At 36.6% G+C, this 22044-nt stretch overlaps 2 protein-coding genes across 9 annotated transcripts in view; one reads left to right on the top strand and one right to left on the bottom strand.

The window, feature by feature from the left end:
* The window catches only part of TTR (transthyretin), a 1143467-nt gene that overhangs the window by 556689 nt on the left and 564734 nt on the right, over positions 1–22044 (bottom strand). The window lies entirely within an intron of this gene.
* The window catches only part of DSC3 (desmocollin 3), a 52769-nt gene that overhangs the window by 26656 nt on the left and 4069 nt on the right, over positions 1–22044 (top strand). The window contains exons 10-16 of one of the 2 annotated variants that reach the window (XM_050768268.1): positions 8366–8622; positions 8735–8877; positions 9893–10117; positions 12662–12886; positions 15265–15386; positions 19418–19675; positions 21980–22022. In XM_050768268.1, the coding sequence (XP_050624225.1) occupies positions 8366–8622; positions 8735–8877; positions 9893–10117; positions 12662–12886; positions 15265–15386; positions 19418–19675; positions 21980–22006 (1257 nt within the window). In that variant the 3' untranslated portion in view covers positions 22007–22022. The remainder of the gene's footprint in view (positions 1–8365; positions 8623–8734; positions 8878–9892; positions 10118–12661; positions 12887–15264; positions 15387–19417; positions 19676–21979; positions 22023–22044) is intronic. The other variant, XM_050768267.1, reaches the window with a different exon arrangement.

The following is a 22044-nucleotide window of genomic DNA, read 5'->3' on the forward strand; positions in this document are numbered from 1 at the left end:
CCTCATAATTATCCCCTCAAAGATGGATACTTGGGGCATTTACCCCTCACATCCCTTCTCAGTACCCAGACCCCACTAGTTGAAGGTTTCCCCCAGGGATCCTTAAATTCACCGCACTTCTGGATTGGGCTGTGCCTGCTGTCTGCTGAGGGAGTCCTCTGGTTTTAGGGGGACCCTGAATCTGAAGAGCCAAATCTTTCAGTGCTTGAGATGTAAATCTGTCAGCACTCATGGGAACTGGCTGAGGGGCTGTGGTGTATAATTGTTCTGAAAAGGGCTACCGTGTATCTCATAGTTTTCAAGGCTGAACACTTAGGTAGTACAGGCATTTGTTTCGAATTGATGTGATTGCAACAGATGTTTTGTTAAGTGTTCTCCTGGACACCCTTCTCCCCTCTTCCTCCTGATGCAGGCGAATCCCAAAATTGGGCCTCAGCCCATTCCTGGCTTCACCCAGAAAAGAATTTAAGAGCAAGACAACGGAGTAAAGTGAAAGCAAAGCAAGCTTATTAGAGCAACAGACAAAGGAAATTGGTGACTCCACAGACAGAGCAGGGCTACTCCCTAGGCAGAGTAGCAATTGTGGATTGCTGACTAGCTCTATTTATAGCTACTCCTTAATTATATGCTAAATAAGGGGTGGGTTATTGATGAATTTTCTAAAAAACGGGCAGGAGTTCCTGGAACTGAGGGTTTCTTCCCTTTTAGATCATATAAAGTAACTTCTGGATATTACCATGGCATCTGTAAACCTTCATGGCACTGGTGGGAATGTCTTTTAGCATGCTAATGCATTATTATGAGCATATAATGAGCATTGAGCCAACTAGAGGTCTCGTTCATCATCTTCTTGGTTTAACTGACTGTGGCTGGTTTCTTGACTGCATACTGTTTTGATGAGATTCTGTTTTAATCAGCAGGGTCATGACTGGTGCTCAGAAAACAAGTCCTGCTGATCGCCTACCTCACCCCCACCAAGCCTGGGCTTCTCCTGTAAATAAGTCAAAGGAATAGTTTAAGATTTGGGGAGGGTGGATGATGCTAACTACAGTAGCTTCTGTCAGAGACCCAAGCTCAGACCTTTTGGTATGCTGTCCATCTGTTCCTTGGTCAGAAGGCAGCTCCTCCAGTCTCTCTCAAGGCTGTTACTCAAGAGCCATATGGAGAAACTCTATTATTATCATTATTATTTAATATCAGTGGTTTTGTCTTGCTTAGAGGAGATAAAATTTAAATACCATTAGGAATTAAATTTCTATTTCTAAGTTTTTTTGACCAATACAACATGAGCTCTAGTAAACTTTTTCAAAAGAATATACTCTAATTTTTAGAAAGGCCTAATCAATGAGTATATGTACTCAATGGTCTTTTGTATGTTTTTTTGTCCAAGGAGTTCTGACCGTAGAGGTATTAAGAAAATATTTCCAAAGATGATTGGAAATTATAACCTATATCATGGAATATTTCTCATTCCTTGTGACTGATACACATTTGTTTCGTTTCTGGGTAGCACTCCAGGATTCTCCAGAATGGGGAGCAGTTAGATAAATAATACTTTGCTTTGTTTCTGGTTCAGATTAACCTAATTTCACATCTGGAGAATATCAAAAATTTCCCTAATACATTTATATACGTTTGTTTCCATTATTTTAAAACATTAGATAGTTGCCCTTATATTTGATATTACATCTTAATTTCTGCATCAAGGAAATACTTTTAATATTTTTAGAATTTTAAAAGAAGTTACCATGAATCAAGTTCCTTTTATGTCACAGAAAATGCTAAGCACTTTACATAAGTTGTACGTAGTTTTCACATCCCCTATATGACAAGGTGTTATTATCCCTATTTTACATTGACTAAAAAAAAAAAGCAAACCCCCAAAACACAACAACCACCTAAGGCTGATGAAGGTAAATAACTTCCTCAAAGTCAAGCATATATTAACTGTCCACCCTGGAGTACAAACGTGATCTGTTTTGTTCCCAAATTAATTATCTTTCCATTACCGTGTGCCATGTCTCATTAAGCCCACATTGCAGTTTGTATTCAGTATGTCACAGAATCTATTATATCTGCAGCCCCTTATCATGAAATCCAATTATGTTCTCAGATTCATACTTCATATTAAATGCAAATTAACAATAATGGCTAACATTTATTATTTACTAAATGCCAGACACTATGCCAAGTGCTTAACCTGTAGTATCTCATTTAATTGTTTTAAATGTCAATAGATTATTTATTACATTTATTCAATAATAAAGCCAGTAATTTTAAATTTTTCAGTAAGCAGTTCATTAGTTCAAAGTTCAAAAGAAACAAAAATTCAAAGTTCAAAAAAACAAAAAGCATGGTGTAAAACGTCTCACTTTTACTTGCTCTGTCAGCCACTCAGCTCTCCTTGGAAGAATTAATACATGCCACCTGTTTCCTGTATATTATTCAAAAGATATTATCTATACACACAAACATGTTTAGGTAATCTTATCATGTCTCTTTTTAAAAAACAAATACATTTCACTTCAATTAGCATATCTCTTGAGCTCATTACATATACATTGGTAATATTTCATGGTATGGTATGGACGTATCATACTTTTTTAACCAGTTCCATATCTATGGACGTTTAGACCACACCCATGGATAGTCTGTATTCCTTATTCTGTGCTCTTCTTCATTCAACAACCTTTCTCTCAAGTCATTACATATTGGTATGTAAATAGCTTTGCTATTTTTTACAGCTATCTATTTTAGACATTACAGTAAAATATCCATCATATGAATATAAATTATTATTTAACTAGTTCATTATAAATGGAAATTTAGACCATATCAATTGAAATTCTAATTTATTTTCATTATTTCAAAATATACTACAATGAATATACTACAATGTAAATGCAGGATAATTTTCTAGAAATGGAATGGTTTAGTCAAGGACATGGCTATTTTTTCTGTGGTGAATTTATTGCCTGATTGTCCTCCCGAGAGGTGGTGCATGTTGACATGCTCACCAGAAATGTACACACATGCCTGTTGTACAATAATTGCCAATGATATTTTCAAGTTTTGATATTTATCAGTCAAATAGCAAAAAAAAGGTGTTTCAGTGTAGCTGAGCATTCCTTTTATATGAAGACACCATTGAATGTATTTTATATCTTCAAGCTCACTAGTCCTGTCTTTTAGCCACTTTCTATGTTTTGCTCTTCTCATCTATTAACTATTCATTTATAAGAGTTTTATGGTAGGAAATATTCTTGCAAATATTTTTACCCATTTTTATTGTTGTGTAAGTTTGCTTGTGTTGGTTTTTGACCTCTAGGATTTGTTTTGTTGGCAGGGTTTGCTTGTTCAAGGTCACGATTTATCAGAGGCTTCTATGGTTATGAGATTTGTGTCATTATGATGGTATTGACATTATGAAAGTATTTTATCTGAAATTCTTCTAATTTATTATTGTTTAATTATCTATCTATCCAGTTAAATTTTTGATCTGTATGAAATTTATCCTAGAGCAAATGTGATATGAATCCAATTTTAGTTTTTCTATCTGTTCCAACACAATTCATGTTTTGACATATTTTCATTGTCATAAAATAAGATACATGTATATTTGAGTTTGTTCTTGACTTTCTCTTTTGTACCATTAATTCATTGTTTATTAATTAACATCTATACACTGCTGTATTATTGCTAGCTATTTAAGAATATCAAATGTATAATATGCATTTTAGTATTTGCAGTGTTCCATGCCATTCTTACCTAGTGATCTTCCTTTGTGGATTTTGTTCTTATGAATATCTTGCTTGTTTGTTGTTCCATGTGAACTTTCAGATCACATCCCAAGTTTAAAAATACTCCTTTTGATGTTTTTACAATTATATTAATTTTGTAGAAAGAGTTGGGGAGAATTAGCATTTTTCTCATAAGTCATACCCAAGATCATAATTAAATTTTTTCAGCTGTTGTGCCTAATATCTGTCTAGGATTTACATCCATATCCACAAAAATGATTTATCCATAGTTTTTCCTTTTGTATAATTGCTATTAAGTTTTTACTATCTAGTTTTTGCTTGCTTCATAAAAATAATTTATTTTCCTTATTTTTTTTCATGCTCTGAAACAGTGTCCCACAAAACCCCCCAAAAACATTGAATTAAAAGATTTATTTATCCTTCCAAAACAAGCCATGTGGTTATTACTCTCATTCTTCTCATTTGCAGATGAGTAGACTGAATCAAAGAGAAATAACATGCTGCAGCCCATACAGCTAGGATGGGTGATTTGTACCCCACAATCAGGTGTTGAATGTCCAAACTATCTAGGAGAGATAACTCTGTTCGTACATCCAAGATACAAATCCGGATCTGTCTGATGCAGAGCTCTTACTCATAATTCCTGGGCTATTCTCCTTCTGGCTTGGTATCCTTGCTTCCCTTATGTCGCCTCTTTTCCATGCCTGAGTTACTTAGCTTGATAAAGCCATTACTTCATTTGCACAAGAGGATCTTCTCTTTTTGGAACCTTAATTCATTTCTACTTTTGGGTGTTTCCTTTTTAAATTATATTCTTCTTCTGACGTTACTAGCTCCTTTGCTAATCGCACCTTCTCTTTTCCTTTGAGTCATTCATATTATTTGCTAACATTTTGATTAATAAAATTTGCTTTTGCCATGTTATGTTATCCTTTTCATATTTTATCCAAACCCTTAGAAAAGCTGAATTATCACAGGGCTCCTTTGATAGCCATACTAGTCTTTGAAAGTATCTTATTCTTTTCCTTGGGAAACAGTTGTGATTGTGTGGTTAAATCATGTCTTTAAGTACTTTTTTTTTTTGGAGATGGAGTCTCACTCTGTCTCCCAGGCCGGAATGCAGTAGTGTGATCTTGGCTCACTGCAACCTCTGCCTCCCCACCTCCCAGGTTCAAGCAATTCTCCTGTCTCAGCCTCCCAAGCAGCTGGGACTACAGGTGCACACCTCCATGCCCGGCTAATTTTTTGTATTTTAGTAGAGATGGGGTTTCACCGCCTTGTCCAGGCTGGTCTTGAACTCCTGAGCTCCGGCAATCCGCTCGCCTTGGCCTCCCAAAGTGCTAGGATTACAGGCATGAGCCACCGTGCCTGGCGTCTTTAAGTACTTTTTAATCTCAGTGAGTCACCTTTTATTTGAAAATCAAACCCTATATAATCAGGGTGTTCAAAACCCATCTTTCTGTCATGTAGGCTATGTACCTAATGATGAGTAACCTTTTGCGTGCTGATTAAGGAATGACATCACTATGTTGTTAACTCGAAAGGAATCTTCCTCTTCCAATGCCCTGGTTCTTCCTTGCTAGTGAGAATTGTATTCAGGGAAAGAGAGCACCTTATTCATTCCTTTATGCCTCAAAGAATTAAGTAATCAGTAGGCCAAACCAAGAATTGCTCTGGTATACTTCTTTTAGCTGAATAAAGCTTGCAAACATTTTCTTGTTAGTTAGCGTCTCTTTTTATCGCATTACATTGGCTGTTAACAAAAACATACATCATTTACTCCCTTCATTTGCCTCTGCGACAGCTTGAGAGATTACTCAGAATTTAGTGTAAAGCACTTATTTTATGCTGTAGTGTTAAATGTCATTCTTACAACAATTTCACAGAAGAGAAAAGTTAAAGAGACTAAATAACTTTCCCAGTGCCACACAGCTAGGATGTAGTGTAGACAGAATTTGAACCTAGCTCTTTGACTCTTAAGTATACGCTGTCAAGCACTATGTTAAATTGTTTTCCACAGCTGTGTGATCTTGGAAAGTTAGCCTCTGTGTTATCTGTAAAATGGGAACAATACTTCTCTCTGCCTCCCTAATAGCTTTTCAAATATAATATTGAATGTAAAAGCACTTGGTAAACTGTAGGATATTATTATTTTATTTTAAAAAGTTATACGATGTCCTTGAGACTAGTGTTATACTGTTCCATAATAGATAACTTTTCTGTAACCACAAAGCATGAGTGATACGGCCTTTTGCTGAGTTCTGGGTAAACTCATTCCATCTCAGTAGCTTCTGTCCATTTGAGCAGCAGCAGTGATGCATATGGGCTTGAGTGAGGATGATATTATTCTTGGTCATTCTCAACATGGAGAGTCCTCAGCTCCATTTCCACAGCTATCCATTTTCTAGGGAGTTGTCATCTCAGTGCAGATGTGGGATATTTTTAAACACTTTTTTAAAATGGTGAAACAAAAACGTACCCTGAGGTGGAAGAGAATTTACATGCTTTCCTATTAATTAATGGGATTAACTAATCTCGTTAATCTTTGGGATTTCATCTCACCAGATTTTTAATTTTGGAGAGTTTTAAGCTACTAAGACAATATCCATCTTAAGCGTTGAAAAATGGGACAAAGAAGCTCCAAGGCTTCAGTGAGTGTTTTTGGACTGAATAGTTGCACCGCCTCCAGTGCAGCCGCTGTTCTCTACATTTCCATCCATTTCTCATTGCCAGCAGTTGCTCTTACTCTCCATGTGATCACACCAGCGCATGAAATTTGTGAAGCAGTGTTCATCAGCATCAAATGAACAGATATTAATTTTTTTTTCCTTGACTCTCCAGTTTCTGGGATACTCAAACAAAATATAAAAGATTTTACATACATTTTGTAGATTCTAAGATTCAGAAACTTTCTTGACTTTTTAGTGGACTCGTGATATTCGTGTCTTACTCCGTTAATACCTAGGTGTGGAGAAAGATTTAAAATAATTTTATTCACCAGTTTTGATTATGTTCAATGTTTAGCCAGTGATTGTTCTGATAAGCAGAAAGAGAAATTGAAGAAAAAGTGCTTCAACTTTATAATACAGTGTAACATAATGTTTTATGGGTTTAACTTGATTTGTTATCTGAAACTGAATTTAATCAAAGATTGATTTGGAAATCTTTTAGAGACCAGTGAGCCAATTAAGCAGCACACGATAGCATAGGGATTATAGCGTGGGCTAAGGAAATGGGCTCAGGTCAGCCTACCTGGCTTCAAACTCAAGCTCAAATGATTATCTTTTGGCCTTAAAAAAATAAGTTTATCTCCTTTTCCCATTTTCTGCTCTGTAAAATGAGGATGAGGCCAATAATACTTAGTTCATAATGTCATGAGGATTTAGTGAGTTTATTTTCACTGTTAGAGCAGTGCCTGAGATTCAATGTCATTGAAATTATCACATTGTATTTCCCTTATTCCTCTGTGTATCTACTGTGAAAATTTCATTGGATGAATTATAGACAAAAGCAAAGTATAATTCTCAAATTTTCAAAAATTTAATTTTCATAAAAATAGGTAGTGGGCATGGATGGATAAAGGTTTTCACTCATTCATGAAGGAACCAGAAAAAAGACAAGTTGATTCCTAAGAAGAAATGAGCCTCTGGATGGATTTTGAAAAAAGCAAAAGCAGAAATTAGATGGCTCAGTTAGATGCCTTAGAGGGCAATTAAAACAGACATCTGGGCCCGGGCATGGTGGTTCACGCCTGTAATCCCAGCATTTTGGGATGCCAAGGGAGGTGGATCACCTGAGTTCAGGAGTTGGAGACCAGCCTGACTAAGATGGCAGAACCCCATCTCTACTAAAGAAAAAAATACAAAAATTAGCTGAGTATAGTGGCACGTGCCTGTAGTCCCAGCTACATGGGAGGCTGAGGCAGGAGAATTACTTGAACCAAAGAAGTGGAGGTTGCAGTGAGCCAAGATTGTGCCACTGCTCTCCAGCCTGGGTGACAAAACAAGGCAAGACTCTGTCTCAAAAATGAAATGAAATAAAATAAAATAAAATAAAATAAAATAAAATAAAATAAAAAAAAAAACACCCAGACATTGGGAATATCTTTTCTATGGACCGAAAATGAAATCATTGCAACTTTTGGTTTTGTGAAAGTCAACATCAAACTTTACAAGAATTATAAAATGCCTGGGCCATAGTCAGTAGTAACTGATAAGCCAAATAAAGGCACCTTCCCATACTCAGATGACCCTTAGCCCAGCCTGTTAGACAGTGCTCCAAGGAGGGCCATAAGAATACTGTCATCTGTTTGCATTATTTTTTGAATCAGAATCATTTTCCTTAGTAAGAGTGAAATATAAAAATACTTCAGGAATTTCTTTTGTCCAACTCTATAAAACCACCTGTAGAAGCTTTTGGAACATTCTTGGTAAAGGCTTAGCACAGGATTCACTCTCTTTCTAGCAAGGGATAACAGTCAGTATTAACAAAATGTGAACATAGAATTTATGCAACACTAGTCAGAATGACAAATGTTCACTTGCCATTTGAAGTACCAAATGTATTTTACACTGATAATGACATACATGGACTTTATTTTAAAGCCACTGAATTATGAAGAAAACCATCAAGTGAACCTGGAAATTGGAGTAAACAATGAAGCACCATTTACTAGAGATATACCCAGAGTGACAGCGTTGAACAGAGCCTTGGTTACAGTTCATGTGAGGGATCTGGATGAGGGGCCTGAATGCACCCCTGCAGCCCAATATGTGCGGATTAAAGAAAACTTAGCAGTGGGGTCAAAGATCAATGGCTATAAGGCATATGACCCCGAAACTAGAAATGGCAATGGTTTAAGGTAAAAATAAATCTATAACCACATACTAATAATGTATTTGTAATCATTGAGATAGTAACTTATTTGAAAACATTTTCTAATGCTAAAGATTATTATTTTTTTTTATTAACAGGTACAAAAAATTGCATGATCCTAAAGGTTGGATCACCATTGATGAAATTTCAGGGTCAATCATAACTTCCAAAATCCTGGATAGGGAGGTTGAAACTCCCAAAAATGAATTGTATAATATTACAGTCTTGGCAATAGACAAAGGTAAAAAATGAAGTTTTAATCTGGTATTTTATAAAGGAATTAGAGAATAAAATATAATTATTCTTATGCAGTTTTTTTGGTGGTAAGTATATGGAATTCTTTGAAATTAAAGACTCTTTCTGTCTCTCTTAATTATCTAACAAGGTGAAACTGGTGGCAAGAAGCCATGTTTTATTTATCTTTATATTCCCAATAGGGCAGGACCTTACATTTTTATATATTTCTGTGCTAGAGGACAAAAATAAAACTGAAATCTAAAACTAGATAAAATGGTCTCATCAGACTTCCACATCTGTTTGTGCCACTTTAAATTGAGCTTTAAATTGAACTATATGTTCAGCCGAATATTACGTCAAAGTGATCCTTTTCTTGAATTCTGTTCCTTAAAGTAACTCAGAGTTTTTCAACCTTGTCTTCACATTAAAATAAAAATAATACTCTGTAGATACTTTGTTAGAATAACTGAATCAGAATCTCTGGTTGTGGAGCCTGGGAATCTTATATTAAAAAAAATCTTCCTAGTGGTTTGAATATATCCTGGGATTGGAAATCTTATCTGTAACCACTTTACTGCTCATTAACACCTGGCACCTGGAACCCCCAAAAATAGAGATTGAAATTGAGACATTTATTTTTATTTGGTAGTAATTCTGGTAAAAGATTTATTGGCAGTTGTATCTGATATTATCAGTAGCAATAGTCATTTCAGACTAGCTGCAGATTCTATTTATCCATCTATGTTCTTATTTATTTATCATTTCCTTTAATAATCACTTTATTTAAAAACAGATATCCTATGTAGAATGAACCTGGGAGGCGGAGTTTGCAGTGAACCGGAATTGTGCCACTGCACTCCAGCCTGGGCAACAGAGCAAGACTCCGTCTCAAAAAACAACAACAACAACAACAAAAAAAACAAGAATATAATTGAATTGACTTTGAATTGACTTTTTATTCTTTAAGAAACTATAAAAGAATTTTAAAATAACACTAAACCTTATTCCTCTGTCCTTAGATAATAGGTCATGTACTGGAACACTTGCTGTGGACATTGAAGACATAAATGATAATCCACCAGAAATACTTCAAGAATATGTAGTCATTTGCAAACCAAAAATGGGTTATACCGACATTTTAGCTGTTGATCCTGATGAACCTGTCCATGGAGCTCCATTTTATTTCAGTTTGCCAAATACTTCTCCAGAAATCAGTAGACTGTGGAGCCTCACCAAAGTTAATGGTATTTAATAAAAAATAATGATTTATAAACTCTGAAATAACTGAAAATAACTGGAGGATAGATTGACTTGCTTACCTACACAAAGCATTAAGTAAAACTGAGTCTCATTAATATATTTTAGAAGGATAAACTAACCTTTTATAAATATTGCATGGGGGCTCTGTTATATATAAAATGAAAGAAGTTGTAATTTTTATGAAGGCAAAATTTACATTTACAACAAAGAAAAGCTTTGTTAAAAATGTTGGGCAGCTTATCATTAAGACAAACTGTGTGTGTATGTGTGTGTGTTTGTGTGTGTGTGTGTATGTTTTTAAAAATAATACCGGTGGCTGGGCACGGTGACTCATGCCTCTAATCCCAGCACTTTGGGAGCCCTAGGTGGGTGGATGACTTGAGGTAAGGAGTTCAAGACCAGCCTGGCCAACATGGTGAAACCCCCTTTCTGTTAAAAATACATAAATTATCTGGGCGTGATGGCGGGCACCTGTAATCCAAGCTACCGGGGAGGCTGAGGCAGGAGAATCGCTTAAACCCAGTAGGCCGAAGTTGCAGTGAGTTGAGAGATGGTGCCACTGCATTCTAGCCTGGGGCACAGAGGGAGATTGCATCTGCTCTCTTCTCACCAGTGAGGTGAGGAGAGAGCAGAAGATGTGTAGTTTAAATTGTATTGTAAGCTGACTCTGGAAGTGAGGAGCTCAGGTGTATAGACTAAGCACTCTAGGGTATCCTGGAAGTGAACTTGGCGGGATATGGGAAGGGATATGAGAAGGACTGTTGAGGGGCTGCTGCCTATTGTAGCAGTTTATGGGGGGTGTCATGTTCTGTACTTCATCCATACTTCACTCTGTTGTTACTGCCATGTTCTTTCATGCAACTGGGCTTTTGTGTGGATAGCCCTATCTACATAGAATACCTCTTTTTCCGATTCTTAGCTTGATATTTTTGAGCATGATATTTTTTTCATGATATTTATGAACACCTACTATCTATTAAGCACTAGTCCAGATCCTGAGGATTTATATAGAGATGAACAAGACAGACACAATCCCAGCTGAGATGCTCCACCTCTGAAGTTTGTCTTGAATTGGAAGGAGTGGCACCATGACCCTTTGCTACCTGCATTGCAGTGCCTTTCCTGTTGTATTAACATCTGATTACCTCTCCCTTCCAATACATGAGTTTCCTAGAGCGTTTGCAATTCATCTTTGTACTTCCAGCACCTAGCCTAATGCTTAGTAGATACTAACTGCTTCATAAATGTTTGCTTGTTCAATAATTGATTAGTAATGTGCATAAAAGAAGAAACATACCAGAAGAATTAGTACATCCATGTCATTAGAGTTTAGAAGGTTTTAGTAAGAATGCCAAGAGGTTGGGTGGAAGAAAGGGTGGAATCTGGTGGTGAAGGGCCTTGTGTGCCAGGCTGAGAGGACTAACCTTGGTACAGTAGGCAACAGCAGTTATGCATTGGGAATGTGCAAGTAAGGCAATGCCATCCCAGGATTTACATCTTTTAAAGGTGACACTGGTGACAGGAGGACAATATGAAGGGAGCATAGGTGAGTGAAGGAAAATCAGAGGCAAATACACTACTGTGAATAAGACATTACTATGGCTCCACTTGTTGTCTTGAGGGAGTGGAGGGATTTCAAGGATCTTACCTTAGATACAGTGTGGTATTGAGTGGTCCTAAGTAAACCCAAGTGGTAATTCATATTCCTCTAGGGAGCCTTCAGGTACGAGGTGCAGCCAAAATCTTTGAAATTCTTACAGCTACAGCAGAGCATTTAATTAAGGCTTAGGAATTCCAGATGACTTCCAGGGTGTGTTTTATGCTACTTTTTCATTTTACTTATTCTATTATAAAAACTCAAGGAGGTTGTAACTGCCATTGAAATTCTGTGGAGCTTTTGGTTAGTTGATAATATGGTCATTAAAATAATAGACCAAGACTATTGGGGAAAATTGACTATCACAGTTGGTAAAAGTGAATTATTATATAGACACTTCTGTTTTGTGTAAGTCTTATAAGTAGCCTGAGTGACATTAATTAGCTTCTGGTACTAAGATTACTTCCAGATACAAGGCGTTAATTGTAAACAATCTATTGTGCTTTGAAAAAATTACCTTATCCATATGAATAACGTGCAAATACTAGAAGGTCAGTGGATAAGAGAATGTGAACTTCAGAAACTATTTGTGTGTACCTGTAGATACATTGGTACTGGAGAAAAATGCTTGAAGCGTATGTTAACAGCCAACCTAACATTATTAGTTTGTATAGATAAACATTACTAGAACACTACTGGGCCACTCCAATGCCAAATTATTTCTTAAGGGCTCCTTTCTAAGGAATTACAAGGGACAACATATATAAGATAATATTAGAGTTTGAAAGGGTTGAAGATAGTCCTCCATTTTTATTTACTTTCATGTGGCAGGCAGTTCCTTGAGAATGATGCCTTCAAAAACAAGCGTGATGAAACAAATGCTAAATGATAAATGATCATTAAAAAATAAACTTCTTTCATTTTCTTTCAGACACAGCTGCCCGTCTTTCATATCAGAAAAATGCTGGATTTCAAGAATATACCATTCCCATTACTGTAAAAGACAGGGCCGGCCAAGCTGCAACAAAATTATTGAGAGTTAATCTATGTGAGTGTACTCATCCAGCTCAGTGTCGTGTGACTTCAAGGAGTGCAGGAGTAGTACTTGGAAAATGGGCAATCCTCGCAATACTACTGGGTATAGCACTGCTCTTTTGTAAGTATTTTCACTTTCTTGAACTTAAAATATATATAACAAATCTAGGTGCGGGAAAAGATCTTTAAAAAATAATCTTGTCCAAGCATCCGTGTGAGTCTCTTTCCAAGTTCCTTTTGTGTTATTACCTGAGTTCTGTTTGAATATTTTCTGTGAAAGGAACATGATCCTTCTTGAGATAAAAGACTTTATGCTTAGACATAATTTTTGAAAATTCCTTAGATTTCACAGAATCTGACAAACAGATAGCCTTTATTTCTTGGTTCCAGTGCCATTCCTTTTAGGGCTAAATAGAATAATCTAAAATTTCTGCCTTAGGAAAGTCCACTAAAAACTACTTTCATTCCGTATCTTTTTTTTTTTTTTTTGAGACGGAGTCTCGCTCTGTGGCCCAGGCTGGAGTGCAGTGGCCGGATCTCAGCTCACTGCAAGCTCCGCCTCCCGGGTTTACGCCATTCTCCTGCCTCAGCCTCCCAGGCAGCTGGGACTACAGGGGCCCGCCACCTCGCCCGGCTAGTTTTTTTGTATTTTTTAGTAGAGACGGGGTTTCACTGTGTTAGACAGGATGGTGTCGATCTCCTGACCTCGTGATCCGCCCCTCTCGGCCTCCCATAGTGCTGGGATTACAGGCTTCATTCCGTATCTTTTTACCATTCAGCCGCAGAGTTATGGGAGATGTTCTGTTCTCAGCAGTATCTCTTCTTGGGTATATCTTGCCAATTTTAAATTCTGTTAACCTCCTCCAGCCTAGATTAGCTTTGTTTTGCGGTAAGAGTAGAAGTTAAGCGCAAAAAACTCAGGAATCAGACTGCCTGGGTTTGTACCCTGGCTTCATCGCTTGTAAGCCATGTGACCTGGGACAAATTACTTAGCTGTGCTTCAATTTTCTCATCTGTAAAAGGAATAATTGTAGTAGCCTACCATATGGTGTAGCACTGAGTATTAAATAAGGTAATGCATGTGAAGTGCTTAGAACAGTACATAGTAAATTTCTAATGTGTTCATTATTTTTCATCAAGTCAAAAAATAAACATATATCAAATACCTACTGTAGGCGGGAAACTGTTCTAGGTGCTTAGGAAAAATAGGGAAGGTCAAACAAACAAACGAACAAGCAAAAACAATCAATCTGCCTTGTGACAGTTAATGAATAAATTAAATGCTATGGAGGAAAAAAAGAGAGGGAAATAATTAGGATCTGTAGTGCCATGGAGTGTGTTGGTGAGGGGGGTATTGGTGCCAGTGATTGCAATTTTCAATACAGAGGTCAGACCTGAGAAGATTATTTTTAATGATTTTTGGAAAAGGTGAAAGAGTTAGCCAGGTGGAATGCCTGGGGCAAGAACTTTCAGTCAGAGAGGGAAGTCAATGGAAAGACCCTAATTTGTGATTATGTCTGGAGAAACCAAGGAGTGGCAGGGAAACCAGTGTGGTGAGAGTGGACAAAGGGAAGAGGATTAGGAAATGGAGCCAGAAAGGTAGTGTGGGGCCATGTAGGATAGGCAAGAGTTGTCACGCTTTTTCTGTAAAGGACCAGGTAGTATATATGTCAAGCTTTGCAGGCCATGTGTTTTCCATTGTATCCAATCAAATCTGTCCCTGAAACAATAACATTGCTATAAAAATATATAAATTATGGGCATTACTGTGTTCCAATAGAACAATACATATGGACTGTAAAATTTGAATTTCATGTAATTTTCACATTATAAACTCTTATTCTTCTGAATTTTTTCAACCATTTAAAAATACAAAGTCTTAGCTCATAGGCCATGCAAAAATATGTAGTGGTCTGAGTTTGGGGATTTTGCCAATGCACTATAGGGTCTTTTAGACTGAAAGAATTGTTGTTATTATTCTTAGTTTAATTATCATGTATTTTCAATCTCCCACAATTATGATTTAGAATAAGAATTCTTAATAGGCAAGATGCAAAGTAGGTTCAAGTAAGATAAATCTTTTCTAGGAAAGCAGTCTGTCTTTTTCATGTTTTTTTGTACATAATTCTCTTTTTACATTTTCATGTGGGGAAATTATTTTGGGGGGAATCAGTAAATTTTTTCAAAGTCTTTGTCTTAAATGTTGGTGATTTCTTTTCTTTATGTACTGTTTAACTCATAATTCTAAGTACTTTATTTTGATGGGCAGAATTCAAGCAATTAGAGAGATATAATAAAAAAATACAGATGATTGCTTCTGATTCTAAAATCTAAGCTAGCTGGTGACATGTTAACTTAGAACAGCCAAGATAATTCATGGGAAGCCATGCTTAGTGGCTTTATCTTCTACTTTGATCCTTAGGTCGTAAGAAATAAATGATGATGATTTTATTCTATGTATGCTAAAATAAGTTATTTTATTTTTATTTTTAAATTCAGCTGTATTGCTAACTTTAGTATGTGGAGTTTTGGGTGCAACTAAAGGCAAACGTTTTCCTGAAGATTTAGCACAGCAAAACTTAATTATATCAAACACAGAAGCACCTGGAGATGATAGAGTGGTAAGTAACTTTTAAATAAATATGTATTTGTATCTCTGATAATTTATTTAATTCATCCTCATAAACTCATTTCAGAATTTAGGAGTTAATTTATATTTTTAATTGAATCAGATTTAGTAGGCATAAATATTGTCTGTCAATATGCAAATGTTTATATAGTGGTAATTTATTAAACTTCGTGATCCAGACGTATTGTTTTAGTTATCTTTTTTGCACTCTAGTGTTATAGTTTCAACTTGTTCTTTGATGGTGAGAATTTATTATAGCAATAATTTGTTTTGCCTGCACTCTACAATGTATATTTCCAGATATAATTTGTTCATGTAACTTGTTAACCATTTATAATGGGGAAAAAAGCTTGCTAAAAGTTCTCAAGTTAACTAGGAAAATATCAATGAGATATTTCTAAAAGAAAGGGAGAGGGGTTTGGAAGACTACTGCCACTCTTTCCTTATATATTTCTTAGGACTTCTGAGGTGCTTTTATGCTTCTTGTTTTGTGTGAAGTGTATATATATACACAAAAGTACTTACAAGGCATGTTCTCTCCTCAAAAATATGTCAACTTATTTATGAGAAATAGATCCCACTTTTATGGAAAAGCAAAATAGGAACATGACAATAAACCAATAGGATAAAGCACTGTCAGCGTTCAAAAATTCCTGTGATACCTAAGTGTACTCATGTGGTTTGGATCAACCAGAAAGGCTAGTGACAAGAGGTACAGCTTATTTGGTAACTTAAAGAATAAGAAGGGTTTGAAAGTGAAGAGATGGTGAGAATAGCTAAAGGAGAGGAAAACAGCATAACCTATAAGACTTTTACTTAATATTTGTTCTTTGCCATTTAATGTTAGAGCTGATTATATTGAGTGGCCACTTCACAATATTTACCTGTTCTGTGTTAGGAACACTTCTAAAAGGAGCTTGGAAATATTAATTTATACAAAAACATAAAATTTCTTCTTGAATCTATAAACTTGCTTTAATACAATGAGTAAAAGTGATCATTTTAGCTTTGGATCTGAATTTCATTTGAAGGCATGCACATGGGGTTAGGAGTTGGGTGAATAATCAGGGCTGGAAAAGTAAACTTGGAAATTATTGACATGGATAAGCAGTTGTTGATACCCTGTGAGAATGAACTTTGGGAAATGCGGCTGTAGGAGGACAGAAAGGAGCAGAGAATAGAAAATATGAAAGCTGGCTCTGTAGGTTCAGCATTGCTTTAGTTTGTTTTAAATTCCTCTTTTATCCACTTAGAAATATGATCTTTGAACTTGTGTTTATTACAACAAAACTGTACCATCAAGAAGATTTAATAATGAGGAGAGCTTTTTTCCTTTTTTGTAATTGAATTTTATTGTAACAGCAACCTAAGTAAAAAAATATAGGGTAGCACTGCCACCAAATGGCTACTTTTCAATTTTTTTTTCTGGTATTTTTTTCTAAGGCAATATAAATATGACTTTGTAGATATATTTCAGGTTCATTAAATCATCTGCACTTGAAAAATCTTTCAATTTAGTTAAAGACTGCATTTTAAGTAGAAAAATATTTAAATTGATAAGAAGGTGGCACAAAGGAACCTGAATGTAATGGAGGTTCTTGCCCTGAAAGTAATGTAACTGTTTGTAATGAAAACTGACATGTCGAGGTTACCACTGTAACTAAACTTCTGTCCTATAGCTCAGAGGGTTGGAGTGAAGTTCCAGTATTAAGCTAATGTTCAATGAAGACATTTTCATTTTAAAGCATTTCCTTGACTCTTTGTCATCCTCTAGTTCCTTCCAAATCTCTCTTTTTTTTTCAAACTGAACTTTTGGAAAGAAAAAACTATATTTGATTTCTCTATGATACTACTTCCTGCTTACCCAGCACTCCTTGGAAATTCTTTCGACAAAGATGATCAATGGCTGTTCTTTCACTTAAATCCAATGGACACTTATACTTTAATTGAACCCATTCTTACCTTGCTGTGATTTTTCTGTTGTTGTTAACACCATTGGCTGCTCCCACTCCTTATCATATTCTCTCTTCATGGCTTCAGAATCCTGCCTCTTTGGTTTTCTCTGTTGTCTCAGTGGCTACTCAGATTTGGCCTGTCACAGCTGTCTCTTACCCACCCCTTAACATGTGATTTTTCTTGTGGTTCTATCCTTAGCCCTTTTTTCTTTTGGCTGACAATTTTCTCGGGATTGGTCTTCTATTCCCATGGCCTCAACTATCACCTATTTGGGAGTGACTCCCAGAATTATATCTCCAGCTCAAAGCTCTCATCTGAGTTCCAAATCCGCATATTCATATATTCATCTTGGACATCCCACATGTTTCTAAAGTTTACCGTATCTAAACTTTAGTTGCTCACTCTCCTCTTGCCCACAAGCACATCTTTCCTCCCTGTTTCAGTGAGTTGTACCATCTACCTATTTGCCTTCATGGAACACAGAAGAATAATTTCTGACTCTGTCCTTGATTACCTCATCAATCTAGATACTTGTAGACTCTCTGTGGAGTCCACCTACTTCTTTCAATCATGACTGCTTCTACCTTGGCTTAGATCCTTATCATTTTCTTTTTTTTTTTTTCTTTTTTTTTTTTTTTTGAGACGGAGTCTCGCTCTGTCACCCAGACTGGGGTGCAGTGGCCTGATCTCAGCTCACTGCAAGCTCCGCCTCCCGGGTTCACGCCATTCTCCTGCCTCAGCCTCCCGAGTAGCTGGGACTACAGGCGCCCACCACCTCGCCCGGCTAGTTTTTTGTATTTTTAGTAGAGACAGGGTTTCACCATGTTAGCCAGGATGGTCTCGATCTCCTGACCTCGTGATCCGCCCGTCTTGGCCTCCCAAAGTGCTGGGATTACAGGCTTGAGCCACCGTGCCCGGCCGATCCTTATCATTTTCACCTGGAATATCAGATCAGATCAGATGCAGTGACCGCCATCTGACCTCCATGACACTAAATTTGTCTTATTTTTCTTCCACATTATTGCCGAGAATGATATTTTTGAAACGTGTTTCTCTCTGTAATGAGTTAAAATTCTTCACAGTCCCTATAATTCTCATAATAAAGTATTTTTTTAGCATGGCATATAGATCTTTATATATTACGGCCTTTTATAATCTCTCTAGCCTCCCCCCAACGCCAATCTTATGTGGTAGCTGTTCTCAACTGACTGAAGTTGGGGACCCCTGAAGGACATTGTTTGCCTTTTGCCTCCAGAACCTTCTGCAGTGGTTGCCTTGTTTGTCCCACTCCTCCTAGTCCCTAGTCTCTTAGCTCAGAGTTTTTCCAGTCTACTTCACTTACCCTGTTTGGATTTGAATTTTAATGCTCTACTTCTGTGCTCCTGTAACATTTTGTGCTCACCTACATAGTAGAGTAATCACATTCTTAAAGTATTTGTTTTTCTCTCTCCTTGGAATAAGAGCTTCTTGGAGCCATCGAGAGACTATGCCTATGTTTATATCCCTAGGCTTTTGCATTTGCTATGGGTGAAATTTGTCCCTAAAAGCTGATGTGTTGGAAACTTAATCCCCAATGCAACAGTGTTGAGAGGTGAGACCTTTAGCAGGTGATTAGATCATGAGGGCTCTGCTCTTACTAATGGATTACTGTCCTTATCGTGGGAATGGGTTTATTATCATGAAAGCTTATTGTAAAACAAGTTCAGTCCCCTGTTGCTCCTCTTTCTCTCTCCCTCTCCCTCTCACTCTTGCTCTTTTGCCCTTCCACATTCTGCCATGGGATGGGCCCTCGCTTAATGTGAACTCCTTGATCTTGGACTTCCCAGACTTCATAACTGTAAGAAATAAACCTCTGTTCTTTAAAAATTACCTAGTCTCGGGTATTCTGTTATAGCAGCACAAAATGAATGAAGACAGCATCTGGGCGCATAATCAGAAACTGATGAATGTCTGTTGAATGAATGAATGAATAAAAAGGTTGAATAAATGTCCTCTCTCCTTTGCCTTCTCATGACAACTTAGAATCCATTTGCTCTTAACATGAATTATTTTATTTTATTATTTCAGTGCTCTGCCAATGGATTTATGACCCAGACTGCCAACAACTCTAGCCAAGGTTTTTGTGGCACCGTGGGATCAGGAATGAAAAATGGAGGACAGGAAACCATTGAAATGATGAAAGGAGGACATCAGACCTTGGAATCCTGCCGGGGGGCTGGGCACCATCACACCCTGGACTCCTGCAGGGGAGGACACACGGAGGTGGACAACTGCAGATACACCTACTCGGAGTGGCACAGTTTTACTCAGCCCCGTCTCGGTGAAGTGAGTTTCCTTAGGTGTTTTGACTCTAAAATTTAAACTTCTGAATGGAGAAAAGTAGAAAATTCAAATTAACATATATTTTCAGAAACTGCTTTTCCGTATTTTTCTGTGGGCCCTCTCTTGCTTGCTCTGTTCATTTTCCTGTGCTCTTTGATTTTGTTACATTATTTAATTTAAAAGAGATTTTATTTCACTTGTCATATTTCACTTAGTTTATAGAATCCCATAAATATTGGAGGTTTTTAGTATTCTTCACTAACATCTCACTTTTAGTTGTGTATTTACCTCATGAACCCTTTTGACATAGAAGAATGTGAAAGCAATTCTACTTCCTCACAATGACAAACTTTTCAAATGAAATCTGTATTTCTCTGTGAAAACACAAACATTTGAATGCAGTTTTAGCATAAAGATTAAATAGCAAGATTTATATATTTTTTATTTTATTGCAAATTGACAAAATATAACTGAATGTGTTTATGGGGCACAAAGTGATATTATGATTTATGTCTGCAATGTAGAATGACTAAATCACACTTAACATACACATCACCTCAAATACTTATTTTTTTGTGGTGAGAACATTTGAAGTGTACTTTCTTTGCAATTTTGAAATATACAATATACTATTATTAACTATCATCACCATTGCAGGGCATGTTTTAAATATACAAAGCACCATGCAAATGTAAAGTGCTTTTATTTTAAGGAAAACAAGAATGTGAAAGAAAGAAGGAATTAAAATAAGGAATTTTCTGTTCATACCAAAATCCCCTATGAAGTGGAAGCTTTTTTCTTTCTTTCTTTTTTTTTTTTTTTTTTTAAAAAAAAGACAGGGTCTTGATCTGTCGCTGAGGCTGGAGTTCAGTGGTGCAATCTCCGCTCACTGCAGCCTTGACTTCCTGGGCTCAGGTGATCCTCCTATGTCAGCCCCCTGAGTAGCTTGGACTATAGGTGTAGACCACCACACCTGGCTAAATTTTGCATGTTTTGTGGAGAGGGGGTTTTGCCATGCTGCCCAGGTTGGTCTCCAATTCCCAGTCTCAAGTGATCCATCCACCTTGGCCTCCCAAAGTGCTGGGATTATAGGCATGAGCCACTGGGTCTGGCAAAATCCACTACGAAGCTTTTAAAATATACTGATGTCTGTATTCTACTCTAAAAGATTCCTATTTAATGAATTTGGGTTTTCTTGTTTGTTTTGTTTTTGTTTTACATTTCTGAGATGATTCAAATGTGCAGCTAGATAGAAAGCCACTGGATTAGACACTCTTCTGAACTAAATTTTTACCTCTTTTATCAGAGGATACCAGTGCCATTGCAGGACAAACAGTGGACCTTTCATCCTTGGATGGAATGCAAATGGGTGATACTCTGGTATAGGGCTGTAGGTTATGTATCCATAGCATTTTGGAGGGTCAAATTCAAGTGTTAATTCTTTTTCTACTTCTAGACAGTCAGTATTCATGTAAGATCAGGTTGAGATGGAGTGAAGCTTAAGACATAGTCTTAGGAGGGTTCCTCAATTGCACACCAGGTAATGGGAGGTAAGGCTAACAACGTCATGAAGAAAGAACGTAAGTCATGCCAATGAGCTCCACATAGGCAAGGAGTGGGCACCCAGGTGAGGAAAAGGAGGAGACATGGCAGTTGATGAGTTGGCAGACAGGCCAGTGGCAGACAGGGTAGATGTGGCTGAATGCCTGGCTTCTTTATTACAGAAGCCCCGTTTTTGCAATATGGGTTATGTTCATTCTTTTTAATTTCATTGAACTTTTTGGTGCATATATATATTTTGCCATGTTTTGGGTATCTTGGAAACTTGATTCTGAAGTTAAATTGGTAAATCCTACCTACTTTATGACTGCATATAATAGTGATACTAGTTAAAATGTATTTTACATTTAATATGTGCTGGGCATAATATGTGTATTATGCATTATTATTTTGTCATTAATTTCTAAAATAATCTCGTTAGGTGGTCACTGAGACTAAAGGATATTTGGTGACTTGTCCAAAATCATACAGCTAGTTGGTAAAGCCAGAGCTTTGACTCACAACCAAGACTGTTTGACATCCAATCTCAAACTCCCAACCAGTATGACTATTGTCTCTATTTTTTGGACTAACCTGACCTCTGTGTATAAAATTTAGGGATAAGCGTTTAATGATAACTTGAATGTACTTAAATTTAACACTTGTATACATAATTTTTTACTTATATGGATTATTAGAAATGTAAACTATACTGACTTTATGGTATGGTTGTAATATAGACCAATCATGTGCATTTTTTGTGTGTAGGAATCCATTAGAGGACACACTGGTTAAAAATTAAACATAAAAGGTAAATAAAAATAAATTTTATG

The sequence above is a fragment of the Macaca thibetana genome, chromosome 18, assembly GCF_024542745.1.
Source record: "Macaca thibetana thibetana isolate TM-01 chromosome 18, ASM2454274v1, whole genome shotgun sequence".
NCBI lineage: Eukaryota > Metazoa > Chordata > Mammalia > Primates > Cercopithecidae > Macaca > Macaca thibetana.